Source organism: Liolophura sinensis, chromosome 1 (genome assembly GCF_032854445.1).
Source record: "Liolophura sinensis isolate JHLJ2023 chromosome 1, CUHK_Ljap_v2, whole genome shotgun sequence".
In the NCBI taxonomy this organism is placed as follows: domain Eukaryota; kingdom Metazoa; phylum Mollusca; class Polyplacophora; order Chitonida; family Chitonidae; genus Liolophura; species Liolophura sinensis.
The window spans coordinates 45,022,379-45,044,632 of NC_088295.1; the positions used below are offsets into that span (position 1 = coordinate 45,022,379).

A 22,254-nucleotide genomic window follows, 5' to 3' on the forward strand; every position below is an offset into this window, starting at 1 on the left:
GGGACCGGGATTTTCATATTGTGATCCACTTTTGAAGGAAGACATCTGGACTTTCGGTCACTTACACTTTTAAATATCTTGAGTTATCTTCCGCTAGCTAAGCTTGGGCCCAACAGGTCAAGTACGTCATATCTAGGCTTCGGATATTAACAAATCAATAACGTTCAACACAAACCAACAAAACTCCAAGAAAATATATAAGTAAGAAATTATGAGGGATTTATGTGAGGAGAACCAGTCAGCAGTTTTGACCCAAGAAATGCTCTATATAAGCTTACACTCAAAAAATTAATCTGTTAATTTTAAGACAGTCTGTTGTCTGAGTTTTGCTAGAATGTATCCTGTTATTATAACATAATATTCTGTCATATTCAATATAATATCCTGTTAGTGTAATAAAATCTTTTAGTTGAATTAATAAAATACGTGTGTTACATTTAACATAGTAATCTGCCCCAATAGCAGAATACATTCTTGCATCACTCAAGACAACAGACTTTCTATTAGAATTAACAGATTAATTTTTTTTCAGTGTAAATTTAATCATTATCCAAATGTTGTACTACATAATCAAAAATATGTATCTCAGGTGCGCTTAACTGTTAGTTCGTGGCGATACTAACCAAGAGGATGCATATACAGTCAATGACCACTGGTTAAGTATGATGAATGCAGACCATCATATCATTATTGCAGATAGCGGTGCTGTACATATACGTGTCGGTTTGTCTTACAGGCCTATTCCATTTACATGCAGAACCACGCTCTGTGTATATTTTACTCTGGATCACCTGAAAACTAAATGACACACTAACCCAGCTAGTTTCGTTTTTCCCCTTGCATACACTGTGTTTATTCATGAGGGCCTATCTCTCTCCTTGAAGCTGACATACATATACCTACGAATATATATACATCCCCAGTCGCGTACATGTGTGTCCTGACCTTACAATTTTAGCCTTTGTCTTGTTACAGCAGGGCGCTACGTAAGTATAGCTGTTAAGTGTATGTTTCACTGCACTCGTAATTATACATCACTTTGAACCAAGGCCTCCGCAGCAAAACCTCTCCCGCAGAATAAGGTTGTGAGTTATACTCCCGTTAGTTCCTCCAGCTGACATAACGTAGCTGGTATTCCATGACGAATCGGTCATTCGCATGAAGATATTTCTGGTCACATTCCATCTATGTATCTTAATGCACTCCTATCCATGTCACACTCCCTTCGCCTGACAACATCTATACCTCGAGTATCACCCGTCCTATCATATCCTGACATTACGTCGACTCCCGTGCCACCCACGTCTTCTAGCTCTGTGCTTCTGTACTACCCCCCTTCTCCTGACTCTACGCCGGTCTACTCCTGCACACCCACCTCCTTTGACCTTGCGTCTACTCCTGTACATTGCATAACTCCTGTACCACCCACTTCTTCTGACATTCCGTTTACTCCTGTACCACTCATCTCCTCAAATTACACCAACTCATGTACCACCTACCTCTTCTGACTTCATGTCTTCACCTGTACCACCCACCTCTTCTGACATTACCTCTACCAGCCACCTTTTCTGACTCTGCGTCTATTCCTGTACCATCTCCATCTTCAGGCACTACCTCTACTGAATTTTCCCCTTCTCCTGATTACGCCCACCCACTTCTTCTGACTCGATCTACGGCCACGGTATCATCCAACTCTTCTGACTGTACTACTCCTGCACCACCCACTTCTTGTGACTACGTCTACTCTTGTACCACTCACTTCTTCTGACTCTACGTCTACTCCTGTAACATTCAATTCTTCTGACTCTACGTCTGTTCCTGTATCACCCACGTCTCTTGACAACACTTCAATACACTGGCCATTTTCCTGACACTGGGCATTTTCCTGACAATGCGCCTGTTCCCTTACCACACACTTTTTCTGATACCATCTCTACCTCAAAACGTACCACACACTTTTCTTGAAACTAGGTTTATTCATGTGCCGCCCACTTCTCTCTGACACTACATCTCTCACTTTATCACCCTCTTCTATTGACATCACGTCTATTGCCGCATAACCTACTTCACCCGGCATCAAGTTTATTGCTACACCATCCAATGTTCCTCACAATAAGTCTATGGCTGTACTATACACTTCTTACGATAACTATTGCTATACCACCCACTTCTTACAATAAGTTTATTGCTGTAACACCCACTTCTTACAATAAGCCTATTGTTATACCACCCAATTCGTTCAATAAGTCTATTGCTGTACTTTGTACTTCTTATGACACCACGCCTTCTCTTTACACCAAGTCTCCTCGTGTACCTTCTCTAAAACCTCTATTCCTCTACCGTGCACTTCTCTTGACACTAATTCCACACCTATGCTACCTGTCTGCTAACACTCTATTCCATTGCCACAAATTCTTGTTAATATTAGGCCTATTCCTCTCCCACACCACTTCTCTTGACACCACGTCTATTCCTCTGCCAACCACTTTTCTTGACAACATGTCTATTCCTTGACCGCCCACTTCTCTTGACACCACGTCTATTCCTTTACCGCCCACTTCTCTTGACACCACGTCTATTCCTCTACCAATTACTTCTCTTCACACCTTGTCTATTTCTTTACTAACCAGTTCTCTTGACACCACCTATATGCCTCTGTCAACCACTTCTCTTGACACCACGTCTTTTCCTCTCCCAACCACTTCTCTTGACACCACGTCTATTCCTTTACCGCCCACTTGTTTTGACACCACGTCTTTTCCTCTACCAACTACTTATCTTCACAACACGTCTATTTCTTTACTAACCAGTGCTCTTGACATCACGTACATGCATCTACCAACCACTTATCTTAACACCACGTATATGCCTCTACCAACTATTCATCTTGACATCACGTATATGCCTCTGCCAACCACTTCTCTTGACACCACGTCTGTTCCTCTACCAACTATTTATCTTGATATCACGTCTATTCCTCTACAAACCACTTCTCTTGACACGACGTCTATGCCTGTGCCAACCACTTCTCTTGACACCACGCCTGTTCCCCTACCAACCTCTTATCTTGACATCATATTTGTTCTTTTAAAAAAGAACAAACTTGACTGGACATCTCATCTAGCCCATAACCACTGACTTAAACTACGGCTATTTCAATGAAACTAACTGTTGTTGTGTAAATGAAATATTCCGGAGTTAATCACAAAATAAACTGATCAATAAACAAGTCCTTATTCCATCCACTTCTCAGTTATAGTTGTATTTTGGGGGACTTTTCTCGACAACATTCCTATCCAAAAGTCAGCCATGTCTCTTAACTGACATCATCTGTTTTGCTAATTCGATCCACCCATTTCACCTTTTTTCAGCACCACTTTCTACCAGTGATAATATCAATATTCATTCAAGTATCTATATCATCTACTTTCTCACTTCTGTTCCATCAGTTTCGTCTAACGTCCATTAGGAACAAATGTTTTTTTTTTTTATATTTGTCACTTTCTGCGTACCGTATATTAAAATAACATTGAGCTTATTGTGTTTTACTCCTGAGTGGGTCAACCAGCACATATTGTCGAGAGTTCCAATCGTTATAGCTCTGAGAAGTGTTCACAGTCGCATTATAGTCTCGTTGTAGGCAACAGATGACAACAACTATGCCCGTGTACAAACTGTATTATTTCAACGTCCGTGCACGTGCTGAGGGAATCCGATGGCTGATGTCCCTAGCTGGCGCTGAATTCGAGGATATACGATTTGAAGAGAAAGAATGGCCTGCCAAAAAACCGGGTACGGACATGTAATTCCCATAAATTCGAAGAGGCTCGGCGTGTTCATGTTGTCATGAGATCACCTTATTAACCTTTTGGAAACTGATTCCTTTGTTTGACTGGTGTTTTACGCCATACTCTGGAAACTTCACTTAAACAACGGCGATCAGTATTATGGTTGTGGTAAGTCGGGCAGATTCCATGGGAAACCCACGACCTCCCGCAAGTTGATGAAAGACCTTCGAACGTACAGAGAGCGGAGAGGAAGCCAGTATTTAGCCTACTCACCATGAAGGCATTGGCTAAAGGCTTCTCTAGCACTAGCACGGTAATCACTTTTTGAAAATTGAAGTGGATTTGTTTGTATTTTGTGGAGGCACAATCCATGTGAAAAGTATCTAATTTTTAGCAAGAGTGCATCATGTATGAGATGCATGGCTTGAAGGGATAATGATATTTCTATTACGCTTATATATGCTATGGAGATTTTTTTATTATAACCAAAATGGACAATGATTCAAAAGTATGATTAAATACCATCACTAATCATGTTGTTTAAACTCTCAGTGCTGTTCCTTTTCTCCTAGAAATGCCTTTGGGATACGTTCCCGTTTTGGAGGTGGACGGCCACAAACTGTCAGAAAGCAAAGCCATTGGTCGATATCTTGCCAATAAGTTTGGTAAGTGGACACCTAACTGTATAACCCATGCTGTACGTTATCTTATCCAGTGGTCATGTCATCTACTCAGATGCATGCTTGGAGACACTATATTAATAGATTCCAACGCTCTTGCTGCTTGTAAGGCCTTTGTAAAGATACACCAAGTAATTCTCATAAAGTCCTCTGCGTCTTGAAAAAAATCATAAAACGGGCGCAGAGCGTGTGACTTTGTCGAAATATGTGTAAAATGCCATGCACTACAAGTCATCAAGCCCGGACGAGTTTGAAGTATCTGTCTGCGAACGGGATGAACGAGGTCCAAACGGACCTCGTGGGTGTGCACACGTACTGCAATTGATGCCGACTGCGCCACGTCGTAACACACTCCTAGTAGGATCGAAGTATTTATTTATTTATTTGTTTGGCGTTTTACGCCGTACTCAAGAATTTTTCACTTATACGACGGAGGCCAGCACTATGGTGGGAGGAAATCTGGGAAAGCCCGGTGAAAACCCACGACCATCCGCAGGTTGCTGAAAAAACTTCCCACGTACGACCGGAGAGGAAGCCAGCATGAGCTGGACTTGAACTCATAGCGGAGAACTCGTTTGGTGTGATGGGGGTACAAGCGTTTGACGACGCTTGTGTGGCCGTTTGCGCAGTCAACCATTCGTTGAAGAACACCTTTGTTCCACCAGTATAAGGTGTGTATATATGGAGGTCACAGGCTGGAAAGCTCCTCAGTACCTATCCAGGTTGGTGGTTTTCCCCTCGCACGATGGCTTCCCACACCCATAAAACCGACCGGCATCGCACAAGTGAAAAAGATATGGCATTAAAGGACACTGAAATAAATAAACTGTATTACATGTATTAATAAGATAATACTAGATAAGTTAAATGAAGGACAGTATTTTGGGAAATGCATGGTAGTAGGGCTTTTCCTTTCTTGATGTTTTCTTTGCATTAGAAAGGCTTCATTCTTTTCATGAAGCATACTGTCAGAACTGAGGACGATTTGCCCTTGACGGAGGAGGTCGCTATCTCGAATGGTTTATATTCATCTTGTTCGGTTGAGGCTTCAGGTCAGGAAATTTGTCGGCTACCTAGAGGACAAAGTGTGGTAGTTTCCTTTACAGATTCTAGACGGCTTCCTCTACAACCCGTCCGTTTTCCTCTAGGACCAATCCGTATTCGTATGGGACCTATCCGTTTTCCTCTTGGATGTGTCTATTTTCTTCAAGGATCTGAGCGCTTATTTTCATTTAGGTTCTGTGCGTATTCCATTAGGGCCTGTCCTTTACCACTAGGATCTGTCCAGTTTCCTTTAGGGCCTGTCCGGTCTCCATAGACTGTTCAGTGTCCTGTGCGACCAATCGGTTTTCTCAAAATGTTAACCCCACTATTGTCTATTGTCGCGCGAAAAGAAGAAGTAGCAAATACATAAACTAATTAATTCTTTTTAGGATTTGCCGGAAAGACAGATTGGGAGAAGGCTTTGGCAGATCAGTACGTTGACGTTATCTATGACATTGTTGCGGCTGCCAGAGCAATTACCTGGGCTCCTAACGAAGAGGCCAAGGTATTTTGAATCTTCTTGAACCGTGTCATTTATTATCTACAATCCTAGATTTAGTGTTTTCGATGTGATCTCCCCACTCATTGTAAATGAAAGTCAGAGTCAAGTTTCCACATTCATGTTTTCCTCGTGATTTACCTATTATGTAATTGACACACCCTTGATTTCATCAATCCGCAGAAAGAGTTGACGAAACTTCTCAAGGAGGTAGATGGTCCCCGTATCTTGGGTCGTTTGGAGAAATGTTTGGAATCTAACAAGTCTGGATACTTGGTCGGAGATAGCGTAAGTCACACTGATCACAGTGTGTCTGATTTCTATATGGCGTCTTATCATGTATTTATGTATGTAATATTTGCAGGGGCCTCCGACTAAACTGGCTCAGTCGGTTAGCGCGCTAGCGCAGCGTAATGACCCAGGAGCCTCTCACCAATGCGGTCGCTGTGAGTTCAAGTCCAGCTCATGCTGGCTTTCTCTCTGGCCGTAAGTGGGAAGGTCTGGCAGCAACCTGCGGATGGTCGTGGGTTTCCCCCGGGCTGTGCCCGGTTTCCACCCACCATAATGCTGGCCGCCGTCGTATAAGTGAAATATTCTTGAGTACGGCGTAAAACACCAATCAAAAAAAAAATAATAATATTTGCATTTTTCTTTAAAGTGAGGGAAAGGTGTTTAAAAAGAACACCAATGTATCCTCGGATAATTTAGAAAGTCTGTGCTTTAAATGTATTACTAACGTCAAGTTTTCTCAGCCTAAGCGGGTATATATTGAGATTGCCATAAAAATTCTGCTGAAAAAAGAATATTTGGAAACAAATAGCGGTCATAAAATATTACATTTGGTGCTAGAATTCACATCTTCCCACTAAAGTATATTTGTAAAATAAATAGACGTATACGAGAACTCAGGCAAAATGAGTGTAACTTGTACAGCCATGGTCGAAATAATAAATAATAAGTTTTCTTAGTACGGTATGCAGATGATTTACTCGTAAAGACTGCTAAGAGTTTAGTGACCAATGCTGCTAATCGTCCACAACTTGATGCCACAGAAGTATAAAACCTGCGTGAAAGTCTGCTAACATATTGCACACAATATTCCCACTTTAGCCTTGATTCCTGATGAGGGTAGACGTGAGCATACATGCCAAGCATACCCGAAACACTGTGTCCTATACCTCTAGCATATTTGCATATATGCAAACGATATAACCTGATGTATACATATATATATGTATCCATCTTTGTGCAATGGCTGTACCTTTTACACACTGGACAGTGTCCATTCTGAATCTACCCCAGTTAAACCGTGGGTGTGATTTACCGGTACCAATTTTACCTTTCCGTCGCCTGTTCGAAACCATCATGTGCTTGCTTTGACAAAACTTGACTTTGCATGGTACTTCATGGCTATTTCCTCCACGAATAACCCCAATGAAAAATAGGTGAAACATTCCTAAGAGTGATGTGTGGACAAATTAACACGTAACTTTCATTTTTTATTTGGCTGGTGTAATGTATTCGGTTTCTCCAATATAATCTGTAAAAAAACGTATTCCATTGAAAAAAACAATAATGATAAACCGAGTAACATACTTCGTCGATTATCGTTCATCGTTCATTGGGGTAATGTTTTATACATGCCTTTGCAAGCTAAACCTAATCAAAGTTGGCATTTGAAACATCAGTCAACAAGAAGGCATGAATGGCTTTTCTGTTCCAGCTGACATGGGCAGACGTAATGGTGGCCTCGTATCTGGACAGTAACATCGATAGGATCAGTCCTGAGTTCGGCGAATTGTTGGACAACTTCCCTAAACTTCGGGCTCATTTGGACAAAGTTCGTGCCATTCCACCGATCGCAGCTTTCATCGCCAAACGTCCCAAAACACCAATGTAATCCATAAAATTCATAAAAATGTTTATTTTGTTGTCACGTGTCTGTAACAGAAAGGAATAAAGCTTTGATCAGTATTGTTTAAAATAAAGCGATGTTAACTTAATTACGGTTTGGCTTGCAGGATATATGGTCACAGCACTATTATTATGAAATACAAACGTCACGACGACTTTTTTTGGCGACATATGTCGTGATTAGTGTCTGAAAACACTTCTAAATGTGTGGACCAGTCGGTCGACCTCTTTGAAGGATAAATAACTACTCAAAAAGCAATCACATCTGGCAATATACAACCTGTGACGATATGTCCACAGCAGAGATTTTCAAAAAAAGCGTTCAAGCGCTATCATCGTCGACCATAATCGTCTTGCGAATCTTTAACGAGTTCATTCTACAATCGGGTCTCCGTCCACCATTAGTGACCAATATACGCACCCGGCTACTCATATCTCATTAAATTGGATATTATAAGGATCGATCAAGTCAGCATTTGATTTCAAAATGGGCGCTGGTGCGAAGGGAAAATAGGCCTGGATGTAACAAATGGTGTTTTAGCGCGACATGCGTACATGTACGTGTATAGACCTCGTTATGTTTAGATTTTCATTGCTCAAAGCACCGCCAGACAGATCTTGTATAAGAACTAGACGCCACGCACTTTCTTAGACGCCACCGACCACCTCCGCACAAAATGTGTTTGCATTTTCAATTACAGTATTATACTAATATGGAAAGTTTGTGGTTATAGAGCAGTTCAAATCCCATACTAAATCGTCTATCCTGATACACGTTTTGGCCTGGTACTCAGTCTAAACGTATACAATTCGAATCCCAGACGAAATCTCCAATCCCGGTACACCTTTTGGCCTGGCACTCAGTATAAATGTATAGGCCTACCGTTCAAATCCCAGACGAAATATCCAATCCCGGTATACCTTTTGGCCTGGCACTCAGTATAAATGTATACAGTTCAAATCCCAGACTATATCTCCAATCCCGGTACACCTTTTTGGCCTGGCACTCAGTATAAATGTGTTCAGTTCAAATCCCAGACTATATCTCCAATCTCGGTACACCTTTTGGCCTGGCGCTCAGTATAAATGTATACAGTTCAAATCCCAGACTAAATCTCCAATCTCGGTACACCTTTTTGGACTGGCACTCAGTATAAATGTGTTCAGTTCAAATTCCAGACTAAATCTCCAATACCGGTACACCTTTTTGGCCTGGCACTCAGTCTAAACGTATACAGTTCAAATCCCAGACTAAATCTCCAATCTCAGTACACCTTTTTGGCCTGGCACTCAGTATATATGTGTTCAGTTCAAATTCCAGATTAAATCTCCAATTTCGGTACACCTTTTTGGCCTGGCACTCAGTATAAATGTATACAGTTCAAATCAGTATAAATGTGTACAGTTAAAATCCCAGACTAAATCTCCAATCTCGGTACACCTTTTTGGCCTGGCACTCAGTTTAAATGCATACAGTTCAAATCCCAGACTAAATCTCCAATCTCGGCACACCTTTTTGGCCTGCCACTCAGCGCAAATCATAATCATCATAGTCACGTTTAAAAGCTGAATGCGCTAGCGCAGCGTAGTGACCCAGAAGCCTCTCACCAATGCGGTCGCTGTGAGTTCAAGACCAGCTCATGCTGGCTTCCTCTCCGGCCGTACGTGGGAAGGTCTGACAGCAACCTGCGGATGGTCGTGGGTTTCCGCCGGGCTGTGCCCGGTTTCCACCCACCATAATGCTGGCCGCCGTCGTATAAGTGAAATATTCTTGAGTACGGCGTAAAACACCAATCAAAAAAAAAAAAAAAAAAAAAAAAAAAGCTGAATGACCGATCGAACAAGAAAATAAACAAATACAAAATTTAGACCATACCTAGAAAAATCAGATAGGATTGTTCGTATATGGTGAAATTCCAGTCCTGCTACATATGATTCTTTTGGAAACGTCATGACCTGAATACCATTACTTCACAAAGAGTCAGTTAGAGTTGCAGTAAAACGCTCTTCATATTTAGCTTATGCTTCGAGCTACATATGTGTTGTCCTAGATTTTTACACCACATCACATGATATTGTGAACTGACCTAGTTTGGTCCCGCACAGCGCCTAACCTAATCAAAAAGCTCTTCACCCGCAGTCTGCAGTCAGATTGCTCACATTTGCACATGTTCTATAGCTGTACATATCCACCTTCCGTTTCACCTCTGTAAGCTTGTAAGTATATATATGTAGGTCTATATATCCTACAGGTTGTTCCACTGCTCTAGCATTCCATTTGCAAAGTATGATAAAAGCCTGGGGACAGAAGTAGTATTTCGGCGTCAGTATACGGCACCGTTTCTCGTAACACCACACTTGTATCTGCAGTCTAACCCCGGCTTTACACCGGTACGCTTGAGATGGCTGCTACTGACACCATGCCGTGCGCGCCGGTTTATAAACCGTTTGTAAACGCGCGCCGTATGCGTATAAACCATAAATGGTTATACACAAACGTATTGTTTCTCCTCATCCCTTATCCAGTGAGTATGACAATTTCGCGGTCCGCTCGTAAAATATATGTCATCGGAAGTTCGGGTGGTACTATGTCATACAACCACGCGATGCTTCCAATCATCTTTACAGCAAATCAAACGTTTGGGTGGATTGTAAACTTTGGCAAATAGCCTTCCTTGTATATAGGGCACATGATCTGGCAATACAACGCCTTCAGAAATGCATATATAGTTAATCCGGCTTTACACGCTAGGGAAGGCAGTATAACTGTATGGCTTTATGTGGTCATTGTATTTGGGAATCCCGATTATATATGGGCCTACCGCCAAGAATTTCGTTGCACTTTCTCTTTTTCTTTCAGTATAAGATGAGTGTAGATACAAGAATCAACCTGGTTGTTCAGGTGGTTCAAAACTGGCTGAAAAAGTGTGTACCATTATATTAAATATGAACTAAAACTGCTGCTGTCCTACTTTGACTTTGGAGAACAGCAATTGGCTACTGAGTTAAATTGGCTAAAATTTTAAATGTAAAATATGACGTCATGCCAGTATAAGTTAATACACTTTCCAACAAATGGGCTCTGCTCTGTCCGGGGCGGATTCCACGAAGCCAGTTTTGACTTCAGTCAAAATTGAAAACCTCCGCACAATGCTTAGTTTTTGGTAATGAAAGCTAAAATTTTGCATTATATTTTGTATTGTGTATAACGTCCAACACATCTGGTGTTAATGGGGTAAATACAAATCCTTGTGTTAATTCAACACAAGATAGAGTTGTTCAAGTATGGCACAAGACTTTTGTTGGAATGAAAACAAGTCTGTGTTCATACAACACAAGTGTTTTATTTGTGTACCACTTTTTAACATAATTTGCAGTATACTTTCCCTCGGTATCACCTCAGCACCATTATTTACCAGCCTTTCCACGTATTCTCACTCTGTTCCAGCAAATGTTATACCATCCTAATGGAAAACGTCCCAACCCAGCGCCACCAATACAGGCAGTATACTCCACAGGCTTAATAAAGAATTTATGGTTGTTACAGTCAACTATTACATTTCTTATAGAATATCACTAATAGCCCACAATGGCATTTTGCACAGATTTTATCTGATTGAGGCCTCCGTAATACAACTATAAAATTAATGACATAGTATATTCACTGATATCCCAATGATATCCCAAAACAGCAGTCGACATATATGGCCGTACAACTTTCTTGGTCGACAGATTACGACTATGCCCGTGTACAAACTGTATTATTTCAACGCCCGCGCACGTGCTGAGGGGATCCGATGGCTTCTCTCCCTAGCTGGCGTGGAATTCGAGGATATACGCATAGACAGAAATGACTGGCCAACGAAAAAGCAAGGTAAGGATATATGACTGCATATATTATAATCATATAACATAACCATGCACGCATTTTACAGTTGTACAGAGATTGTTTTCCTTTGTGTATAGAAATGCCTATAAATATATTAGTTGTTAATAATATGTATTGTTTTTCTCTGTGTACAGAAATGCCCATATTTATACGAGTTGTTAATAAGTATTGTTTGCCTTCTTGTACAGAAATGCCATTGGGATATGTTCCTGTTTTGGAGGTGGACGGTCAAAAACTGTCGGAAAGTCAGGCCATTTCTCGATACCTGGCTAACACGTTTGGTGAGTATACACATGGAGCATTTTGTATTCCAGGTGTCATTTCCCCGTTCTTAATAGTCGTACCGACGTCACACGCATAAAGGAAAGTTTTTCAGTAACTAACCGAATTAATGGTTTCGAAGGTTTAAACCGAGCACTCCGATTTTGTCCACCCATAGAACAAAACAAATAAATGTTCCAGATATCCGCACATCAGATCTCAAGACGGCAACATCTTTGAACATTGCATTTCAGTTATGTTTGTTTTTTGTCGTCATACATAACTCTGTTGTTGAAGAAAGTTAACGTTAGACAGGGCGTAAAATCTGTAAACAGACGTGTTTACTTTGAAAAATACGTATTCGTATTTTCAGGATTCGCTGGAAAGACTGATTGGGAGAAAGCTTTGGCCGATCAGTACGTTGATGTTGTCTATGACATTTTGAGTGCCGCAAGAGCCATCAGTCGGGCTCCCAACGATGAGGCCAAGGTATGTGAAAGTTTAACTGGACAGTGTCAGATGTTGTGAACGACAAGATAATGAATTGATGGTATAAACATCACCTGTAAGACCTAATGAAAGTGTTTTTAATTGTACCCCTGAAATAGGTATATTGACGATATAAAAACACAAGATTATAATAAAGCATAATCATATATGACAGCGTTCTATAGCTTGTTTCCATCAAACACTTTAAGTTTGATCAAACTACAGCTGGTGTATAATCACATCAGACAGTGTTAACAAAGGTTGATTTAGTTGAATTAAGTGTGATTTCCTTGATTTAAATAGATTTTTTCCTGGAAAAGTAGGCCTAACCTAACAATATAGCATTATGGATGGACATGACTTGTTCGCCATACTGGTGGAAGGCAAATGGTTAAGAACATAAGGCTGTGCAAACGGTCGTTTTTTTTATCACTGAGGCTCATGCACAAACAATGTGAGCGGGAGAATCAAATTCCATGTCCGAACATGGTCTTCACTGAAACCTCATCTCTGCTATGCCTGGTGGTTTTGGTCACATCTTTGCCAACAAGCGACGCCCCGCGCATGTTCTGTTTTGCTTTGTTTTGAGAATATTCTCGATTTTTTAATTCACAGGCAGAAATCAAGAGAATCCTTATTGAGGTCGACGGTCCTCGTATTTTGGGCCATTTTGAGAGATGTTTGGAATCCAACAAATCTGGATATCTGGTCGGCGACAGCGTAAGAACTGCACAGCAAAACTGTTCTTTTTGCCTCCTCTTAGGGAACATTGCGTATACAGAATCCATTTTATTCCCCGCCGCTCAATAAAACTTTGACTGAGACAACATTGACAAAAAAAAAAACAACAAAAAACCTTCACTGTAATCACATAAGGTATTTGGATTGTTTTTTTTATAAACATGTGCCATTTATGCATATAAAGATGTAGATAGAAGAAATTACATATGATGATCATATGTGAGACTGGAATTGCTTGTACCTCAATACAGCGTTATATGACCCCTTTTTTCTTAACACATGGGTACAGTATGTGTAAAAAGGTCAAACTAAAAACACATATTGTGAGAGAAAAAGTCAAGTTCTGACAATTAATTCACTGGAGCTTTAACTACAGATTTAACAATGACACCATCCACATCTTGTACAACCATAGAGAGTAATATATATTTTTTTCTTTACATATGGTTGTATGTCTGACGTGCATATAGTGTATCTGGTGTTGTTCTTTACTTTCTCCAATTAGTTTTTAATGCCATGTGCATAGAAAGCCACTTTGGGCCTAAGTAATGTTTCAGTGAATGTCGTGTTGTTAAGAAATATTTGAACAACAAATTGACATTTTCATTCTTCATTTGTTTTCTGTCCAGGTCACCTGATACGCGTTTCCGTCCTATGGTATATAATTGCCAATTATTAATTTACTATTCATCGAAATAGCAACACAGTTCAAAACGATATTCCAAGGATTTAGACTGAGTTTCTGTTGCAGTTAACGTGGGCGGACGTAGTTGTGGCCTCGTACCTTGACAGCTTCATCGACAGGATCAGCCCAGAGTTCGGTGAATTGTTGGAGAAATTCCCTAAGATCCGGGCCCATTTGGACAAAGTTCGCGCTATTCCACAGATTGCTGCTTTCATTGCTAAACGTCCTAAAACAGTATTATAATCCAAATGCTCATCAATGTACACAATTTAACCACGAGGAAAAAATAAAAATAACTTTAAAAACAAGTGCGGTTATAAATTCAGATTCGGCGATTTTCCATTTGCTTTAGAATAGATTGATTGATTGCTTGACTGACGTTTAACAGCCTACGGAAGAATTTTGTACTTAAATGTTTAATGGATTTTGGAAACCGTATAGTGCTTAGACTCAACCACCTTTTCGAAACTTATTCATTTATTTATTTAACTGTTTGGAGTTTACTGCTGTACTCAAGAATGCGTGATTTGAACGACGGCTGACACTTTTGTGGTTGGAGAAGACAAGAATTGTCTATCTCAGATTGTCTATCTGTTAATCCATCGGTCTATACCAGGGATGTTACCTCGTATGTCGCATGTATCTTTGCTTAGAGGAAAAGTTCGATGTGCATACCATATTGGTGTCATAGAATCATCCTTAACGAACTTCATCTAAAACAACTTTAACGATTTTGTCGGCCTTTTCGATTACCTATGTTCTTACGCACGAGAGTAGTGGAGCATTTTGGGAATATCGAATCCGTGTATCCTACCTGAAATTGCTAGATATAAATGACTACAGTACGGAAAGCGTATTGGGACTCCCGAAATCAATGTTTTCAAATATGCCTAACATTAGTCATATATCTTATCCACTGTGTCGGAAGTCGTTGGAAATCAAACGCCATGCACTGTTTACAAATCTATCTTAAACCATGTATACGGCGGATTTCTCTATTGCGATTTTCGTTGTATACAACACATATACAGAAATCATAATGAAGATTTATTAATTAGCTGCTGTTACAAAGCCTTCTTTAATTTATTTATGCATTTGATTGATGTTTTACGCCGTGTATACTCAAGAATATTTCATTTATCCGAGGGCGGCCAGCATTATAGTGGGAGGAAACCGGACAGAGCCCGGAGGAAACCCACGACCTTCCGCAGCTTGCTGGAAGCCCTTCCCACGTACGACTGGAGAGGAAGCCAGCCTGGGGTAGACTTGAACTCACAGCGACCGCATTGGTGGGAGGCTCCTGGGCCATTACGCCCCGCTGATGTGCTAACCCCCTCGGCCACGGAGACCCACCAAATCTTTTTTTCTACCGGGACCATGTCAGCAATACGGTTTAAATTTAGTGGCTACTGCAGTCATATTGACGGTTTGTTTAGTTTTATTTAACCCTGGTCCATCTGATCAATTCGATTTAGTTACGCAAAGACTTCCTAAGTGGCATGGAATACTTACCTAGCCACGTTTACAAAGATATCTTTTACATCTACGTCCTGCCAGTGACAACAACAATTTCGTTGTCGTCTAACAAAAGCGTATTGTAATGTTTATTTAGCAGTATTTAGAATTCTATCTTTAGCCCTGTTGTGTTTGTCCAGTTTCACTGACCCCGTGCATTAGGAATAAACCTCCCATACAGCCTCATTGCTTCCGATGTTCATCTGCAGTCACACACCGTAGCTGTATAGTTTCAATCTGTGGTACAACTCTGTGCGAGCTCGTAAGTATAAAGATGTCTGTCATAGAACTTCTGTCTCTAGTACTCCATGTACACAGCAAGGTGATTGGCTGAAGTGCACATAAAGGCTAACAATCGTTATGGCGCAGACACCATCGAGAATATATAAATATTACACCTCAATATAGTGTCATTTGGGAAAACAGAATTTTGCGACCAGCGCGGGGGCGCAGGCTCTGTCTTATATTCATGCCTAACACAATACTGCCCATGCGGACAGGTACTAACAAGGTTTCAGGACTCGTAGCGTTTAAGGTTAAGGACGGGCATAATGTTATGCACATTCAACATCATTTTGTTATCACTAATTAATAGGGTTACGATTTCAAATCAATTTCGGTTGGATTTTTGATCAACCGTACAATAACCTATAAGAAATATCCACACACCTCTAGTGTGATATTTGACCACGCATAATTCCATAATACGCGTATATCGCACTATGAACGAGCATTCTATAGTGACAGTTTTCAACCTGTCTTAATCACTATGTTTCATTGATACGCCGTGTTATTTCAGTTACAGTGCTATAAAATGCCTGTACCCATTAATATTGTAAGTCTATACCGCAGGCTCTTTAAGGAAAGCCATTCGGTTAAATTCCATTGCAATCTGTTTCAATTCGTAATCGCTAAATGAATCTGATGCGCCTAATTCACAGACAGAGCGACTTATATAGCTTACTGAGAGGGTTGCATTTTCCGAACATAATCTATATTTCAAGATCACCCTCTTCCCGTATCACACACTTCTTCCAATACAACCCATATTTCAATAGTACCTTTGATTTGACCTCATCCGTATATTCCAGTACCACCCACTTCCTCTAATACAACCTGTATTCCAACAGCACCCAATTCCCCTGACATCACCCCTATCTCACAGTATCATTCATTTCCTCTAATACAACCTATATTCCAACAGCACCCAGTCTCCCTGACATCACACCTATTCAAGTACTATTCACTTCCTCTAACACAACCTCTATTTCAACAGCACCCAGTCTCCCTGACATCACCCCTATTCAAGTACTATTCACTTCCTCTAAGACAATCTCTATTTCAACAGTCACCTTGACATCATCCCTGTTCCAGCACCATCCACTTCTTCTGATATCGTTTCTGTTCCATGTACTAAATAATCGAAAGACTGTACTGGGACGACCTAGAAAAGCTGAACTCTTGTGCTACTTTGAAGGAGTAGTCAAATTAACAGAGACACACATTTATGATATTTTTATATTCGTATAAAATCAGTATTGATTCTTAACCGGCAGATAACAACTATGCCCGTGTATAAACTGTATTATTTCAACGCCCGTGCACGTGCTGAGGGGATCCGATGGCTGATGTCCCTGGCTGGCGTGGAATTCGAGGATATACGCATTGACAGAAATGACTGGCCAACGAAAAAGCAAGGTAAGGATATATGACTGCATATATTATAATCATATAACATAAGCATGCATGCATGCATTTTATAGTTATAAAAAGATTATTTCCCTTTGTGTTTAGAAATGCCTATATATACAGTAGTTGTTAATAACATTGTTTTCCTTTGTGTATAGAAATGCCTATATATATACTAGTTGTTAATAATATATAATGTTTGAGGATATACGCTTTGATGACAAGGAATGGACAACCAAAAAATTGGTTAAAAAACAGACGTACGTAATATTAAATGATTGAACATTTGAGATATTTTGGGGATATGATGGAAGAAAAATTACATATGAACTTTTTGAAAAAAAAGAAATACCTGAGAGCAATTTCGGATGTAGCGATGTCATCTGTAAAAAACTGAAAAGGGTTTTTTAAACTATGCAAAGTTATTAATTACCGTAGACTTCGTTTCTGTTTGCATCAAGTACATGTGTGTGTGGCTTTGAAAGTAATGTTTCTGGTGTACTTTTGTTTGTTATTATGGATTATCCCTGTTTCAACATAATCCATATATATATAGATGTATATTTACAGTACTGTGTCTGGTATGTAAACAGGCTTCGTAGCAGATGTGTATGTGACTTTTACAGTGCTACATGTGTCTGGTATGTAAACAGGCTTCGCAGCAGGTGTGTATGTGGCTTTTACAGTGCTACATGTGTCTGGTACATAAACAGGGTTCGTAGCAGGTGTGTATGTGTCTTTTACAGTGCTACATGTGTCTGGTATATAAACAGGCAGGTGTGTATGTGACTTTTACAGTACTACATGTGTCTGGTATGTAAAATGGCTTGGTAGCAGGCGTGTATGTGACTTTTGCAGTACTACATTTGTCGGGTATGTAAGCAGGCCTCGTACGTCTGATTGTTATTCTGGATAATCACTGTTTCCATATAATCAAGTACATAGTTGTATTCTTTCCGTATAAACTTGTATACATCACTTGCTTAGTTACATGCTTCTTCTCGCACGTTTTGGACGTTTGGTATGACCAGGCCCGGCTTTGATCCCGGAGTCTCCCGCTATCAAAACTTTAAGTACGTAAGTATGAATATACATACAGGTGGAAAAAAAACATGCATGTTACATAGGAAGGCAATTGGGAACCTTTTGATTAAAAAGCGAGGAGGGTCCATGATATGATTGGCACTCGTTCTGAAAGTTTACGCAGACAGATTAATAATGTTTTATCTTGTCTAGAAATGCCATTCGGCTACGTCCCTGTTTTGGAGGTGGAAGGCCAGCGACTTTCAGAAAGTCAGGCTATTGCTCGATATTTGGCCAATAAGTTTGGTGAGTATCTGTCATATGTATTTTACTCGTGAAGGGGGCAAAGGTCTATATAAACTGTATTTAAGCAATAAACTTCGTATGTTATTATACAAGATTAGCTTCTGAAACCGTCTTTACAAGGATGTTTTGCAAGAATTTCTCGATAATCATCTTCACGAAGTTAGATACGTTTGAGAATTTGTATGTGGAGAGCACACACACGCAAAACACCTGTGTTGAAAACTAACACAACTTGTGTTGTTTGCTTTCAACAACAGAAATGTGTTGCCCCCAACATAAACACGAGTTAAACAAATGTGAAGGACACATTTTTGTTACAAAATAATAAAACACAAATTTGTGTTGAACCAAAATGAGGTAATTTTTGCAAAACAACAAAAACTAGCGTATTTGCAACAAGTACTGTGTATAACATCCAACACATCTTGTGTTCAATTCTTTCCGCACGAGTCCTTTTGTCAATTCAACAAAAGACAGAGTTGTTCAAATATGACATGACTTTTGCTGGAAAGAACTCAAGTTTGTTATACAAGTGTTTTTTTGTGTGTATTACAGATCTAAAGATTCCGTACATGCCCAGACTGACATTTGTTTGTGATGCACTATATCCGTTTGTCGAAGTGTCTTCGTATACTGACCGACCCCGATAGCTCAGTTGGTAGAACGTCCCTCTAGATCCAAGGTCAATCCTGGGTCGGGCCACACCTAAGACCTTAAAAGAGGAAGTAACTTCCTCGCTTGGCGTTCAGCATAAAGTGCAATGACTGGTTGAGCGAATCAGTATGATGGCTTGGGCGGGGTATCTTAGTAACCTTCGGTAAGTCGTGCCAGCACTAGATAAAAAAAGAGCGGTGGAAATCTGTCCTGCAACAAGGAGGCACCTTATACGTACATGCGCGGTACGGACTCCTTCGTCGTCATATGACGGAAAAATTGCTAAGTATAACGTTAAAACCCAAGCACTCACTCACTCACTCTTCGTGTACTTACTTCGTTTTCTTTCGGTAACGACTTTCTGTTACGTATGCTATTTATATATAGACCTTGCAGGAAAAACAGACTGGGAGAAAGCTTTAGCTGACCAATACGTTGACGTCATCTATGATATTTTGCCTCCAACCAGAGCTATCCGTCTGGCTCCAAATGAGGAGGTCAAGGTAAAATAAATACGCATTTATCAGCATACCTCTTCTTACCTGGTTTCATTGAAAAAGAAAAACTCTACAATCAAATCTAGCTCGGCGATTGATTACAATTCAACTGGGCATTTTCTCTTAGAAATCTTAGATTTCCAACTGAATTAATTTTGAATGAAGGTGACAATTGACATGGAAAATAATGTTAGAGTCATTAAGTATTAACATACAGATAACAGCAAAATATTTCCAAAGCTTGCTTTCTTTGTGGCTGTAACCTTTCCTTCTCATTTCTTCTATGTGTGTGGGTTTACATACTTCCAGCAGCATACAGTAGACAAATATTCCTTTGGATATTCTTTATACAGGCACAGCGTACGAAAAATTTCATTGAGGTGGACGGTCCTCGTATCTTGGCTAATTTAGAGAGATGCTTGGAATCCAGCAGATCAGAATATTTGGTCGGTGATAGTGTGAGTATTGAAGAGGTTCGAGCCTGCTTCAGAGTTATTTATATAGTTAAAATTATGTAGTCACTGAATGATTTAAGAATCCTAACATGGAGTTCAGTGAGGCATCCTGTAAGGAAAAGGTGAGGCTCAGCTGATAAGCTGGCTTTGTATTGGAGACCATGGGAACAGAATTTGAGAATTTAAAAATGTCATTTACGAGAAGAGAAATGGCCCCAAAATGGTTTAAGTGATTTGTTCCTATTCCATCGCTCACTTTCCTTGTAATGTTAACTGAGTTTGACAAGGGCAGGTATACCACTACGGCGTGCAGAAATCCATTCTATAGGCGCAACAGGGTCAGGAAGAATGTTAAAAACACCTGGCAGCTCATTTCAATCTATGTATGCATGTGTAATTAACGACAGATAAAATGAAAAATGATTTTCTATTTCAGCTAACATGGGCAGACGTAATGGTGGCCTCGTACCTTGACTTGTACATCGACAGAATCACGCCAGATTTCGGTGATTTGTTGGACAAGTTTCCTAAACTTCAGGCTCATTTGGACAGAATCCGCACCGTTCCACAGATTGCAGCCTTCATTGCAAAACGCCCAAAGACATTCTTGTAATAAAAAAAATACCACGCTGGAAATAAATTTTATCAGAAAACCTTTGCCAAGGTGTATTGAACCTTTAAATTTGGTTTTTCATAGTTTTGTATGTTTTGGACATATTTGTCGTGAATAAATATTTGGACATACTTGTAATGAATGTCATAATATTATTTGTCATAATAATTGAGAACGCTTCGGTAGTCTAATCATGGTTAGAGCGTCCGCCTCGAAGTCGGGAGACTGTTGATCAAACCTAAAGATTTTACAAATGGTACTTGTCTTGGCGCCCAGAACGTAGAGGTTAGAGCAAGGAAACAGGACTGGTTGGTCCCATGTCATTGTTATGTGACTGGTTACTTCAGCGATGGTAGCACAGTGTGTTAGACTGTATAGGAGTTTGACAGCATAAACGGTTATACCAACGTCATCGACCCTTTATTGTTAAAAGGGACCAGCGAAAAGCGAGAAAATGTAAATATACAAATTCCGCTACTGTCAAAGCCAAGAAATGCAGAAATGTCTAGCATGACAGGACATCAGATGGGAACTATTACAAATGACCGACAATTTCGCTCGAGAAAAGAGCGTTTTTCGAGGCCCAAAAATATCAACATTATGAGATTTTTGGTATCATTCTTCCATTAGGGTATGATTCCAGCATTCCTTACAACCCTCCAGATACCTTTTTAACTTTCTTTTGTCTTCTAAAAGACATCAGTAGCAGACAAATAGTTGTATAGGAAATCTGAACAACAACATATTCCATTCCCCACTTTATTAAAAATGTTGCCCCAAAATGAAGGGGTTAATAAATAAACGCCAGATAAAGCATGAATATTTCAATGTAACAATATATGAAAGATAATGATTTGTACACCAACATATATATTGTTACAGTTTATGATTTAACATGACATACGTTTCATTTGTTTTATGGACATGACTGAGATGAATTGGTCAAAATAGAAAAATCAAAGAAAAAACAATACACACATATATGACTGTATACATATATATATATATATATAAACATCTCTGACCAGAGGTGTGATAAAACAAAAAAGTAATGCTTTTATAAGGGCGTAGGTATGGTTTTGCTAGTTGATATGATTCACTTTGTGGACATGTTAAAAACTGAAGCAAAAAATAATTATCCCCCTTTTTTGTAGTTTTCCATGCATAAAGCTAAAACAAAACATGTTTATATAATTTCATATATGTAACTAATTCTCATATACACACAAAACTCCTTAACGTTTTCCCTCCTTGTTCAAAAACACTTCACTTCATCATCAGAAGAATACTACTACAAGGTACTAACCATTTGTTAATGGCACATGTTAGTTCATGCATTATTACCACGTCAGAGCGCTTGCTTGGATAAATCTGGCTATGCAGAGACCATATATCATTTGCGGCCTCAACCAACAACACTGAAAGGAGGGTGAAATGTTTCTGTATATTCAGTCAACGCTTCTGTTATATCATCTATCTATTTTGCATAAGCTGCAGATACTAACCAACGCA

The 22,254-nt window shown here is 39.8% G+C and overlaps 3 protein-coding genes across 3 annotated transcripts; all 3 read left to right on the forward strand.

Moving 5' to 3' along the window:
* Positions 1-3,657: 3,657 nt before the first annotated feature.
* Positions 3,658-8,620, forward strand: LOC135482151 (glutathione S-transferase-like). The gene is made up of 5 exons (XM_064762004.1): positions 3,658-3,792; positions 4,361-4,453; positions 5,902-6,017; positions 6,195-6,299; positions 7,735-8,620. Exons 1-5 carry the CDS (start codon positions 3,660-3,662, stop codon positions 7,909-7,911), a joined length of 624 nt encoding a protein of 207 aa, XP_064618074.1. The 5' UTR covers positions 3,658-3,659; the 3' UTR covers positions 7,912-8,620.
* A 1,454-nt stretch (positions 8,621-10,074) lies between these two features.
* On the forward strand, positions 10,075-14,315 carry LOC135482150 (glutathione S-transferase-like). The gene is made up of 6 exons (XM_064762003.1): positions 10,075-10,142; positions 11,658-11,799; positions 12,003-12,095; positions 12,449-12,564; positions 13,180-13,284; positions 14,057-14,315. The coding sequence occupies exons 2-6, from the start codon at positions 11,667-11,669 to the stop codon at positions 14,231-14,233; spliced, it is 624 nt and encodes a 207-aa protein (XP_064618073.1). The 5' UTR covers positions 10,075-10,142; positions 11,658-11,666; the 3' UTR covers positions 14,234-14,315.
* A 2,755-nt stretch (positions 14,316-17,070) lies between these two features.
* LOC135461345 (hematopoietic prostaglandin D synthase-like) lies at positions 17,071-20,745 on the forward strand. Its single transcript, XM_064738390.1, has 5 exons — positions 17,071-17,203; positions 18,431-18,523; positions 19,565-19,680; positions 20,028-20,132; positions 20,566-20,745. The coding sequence occupies exons 1-5, from the start codon at positions 17,071-17,073 to the stop codon at positions 20,740-20,742; spliced, it is 624 nt and encodes a 207-aa protein (XP_064594460.1). The 3' UTR covers positions 20,743-20,745.
* Positions 20,746-22,254: the final 1,509 nt, after the last annotated feature.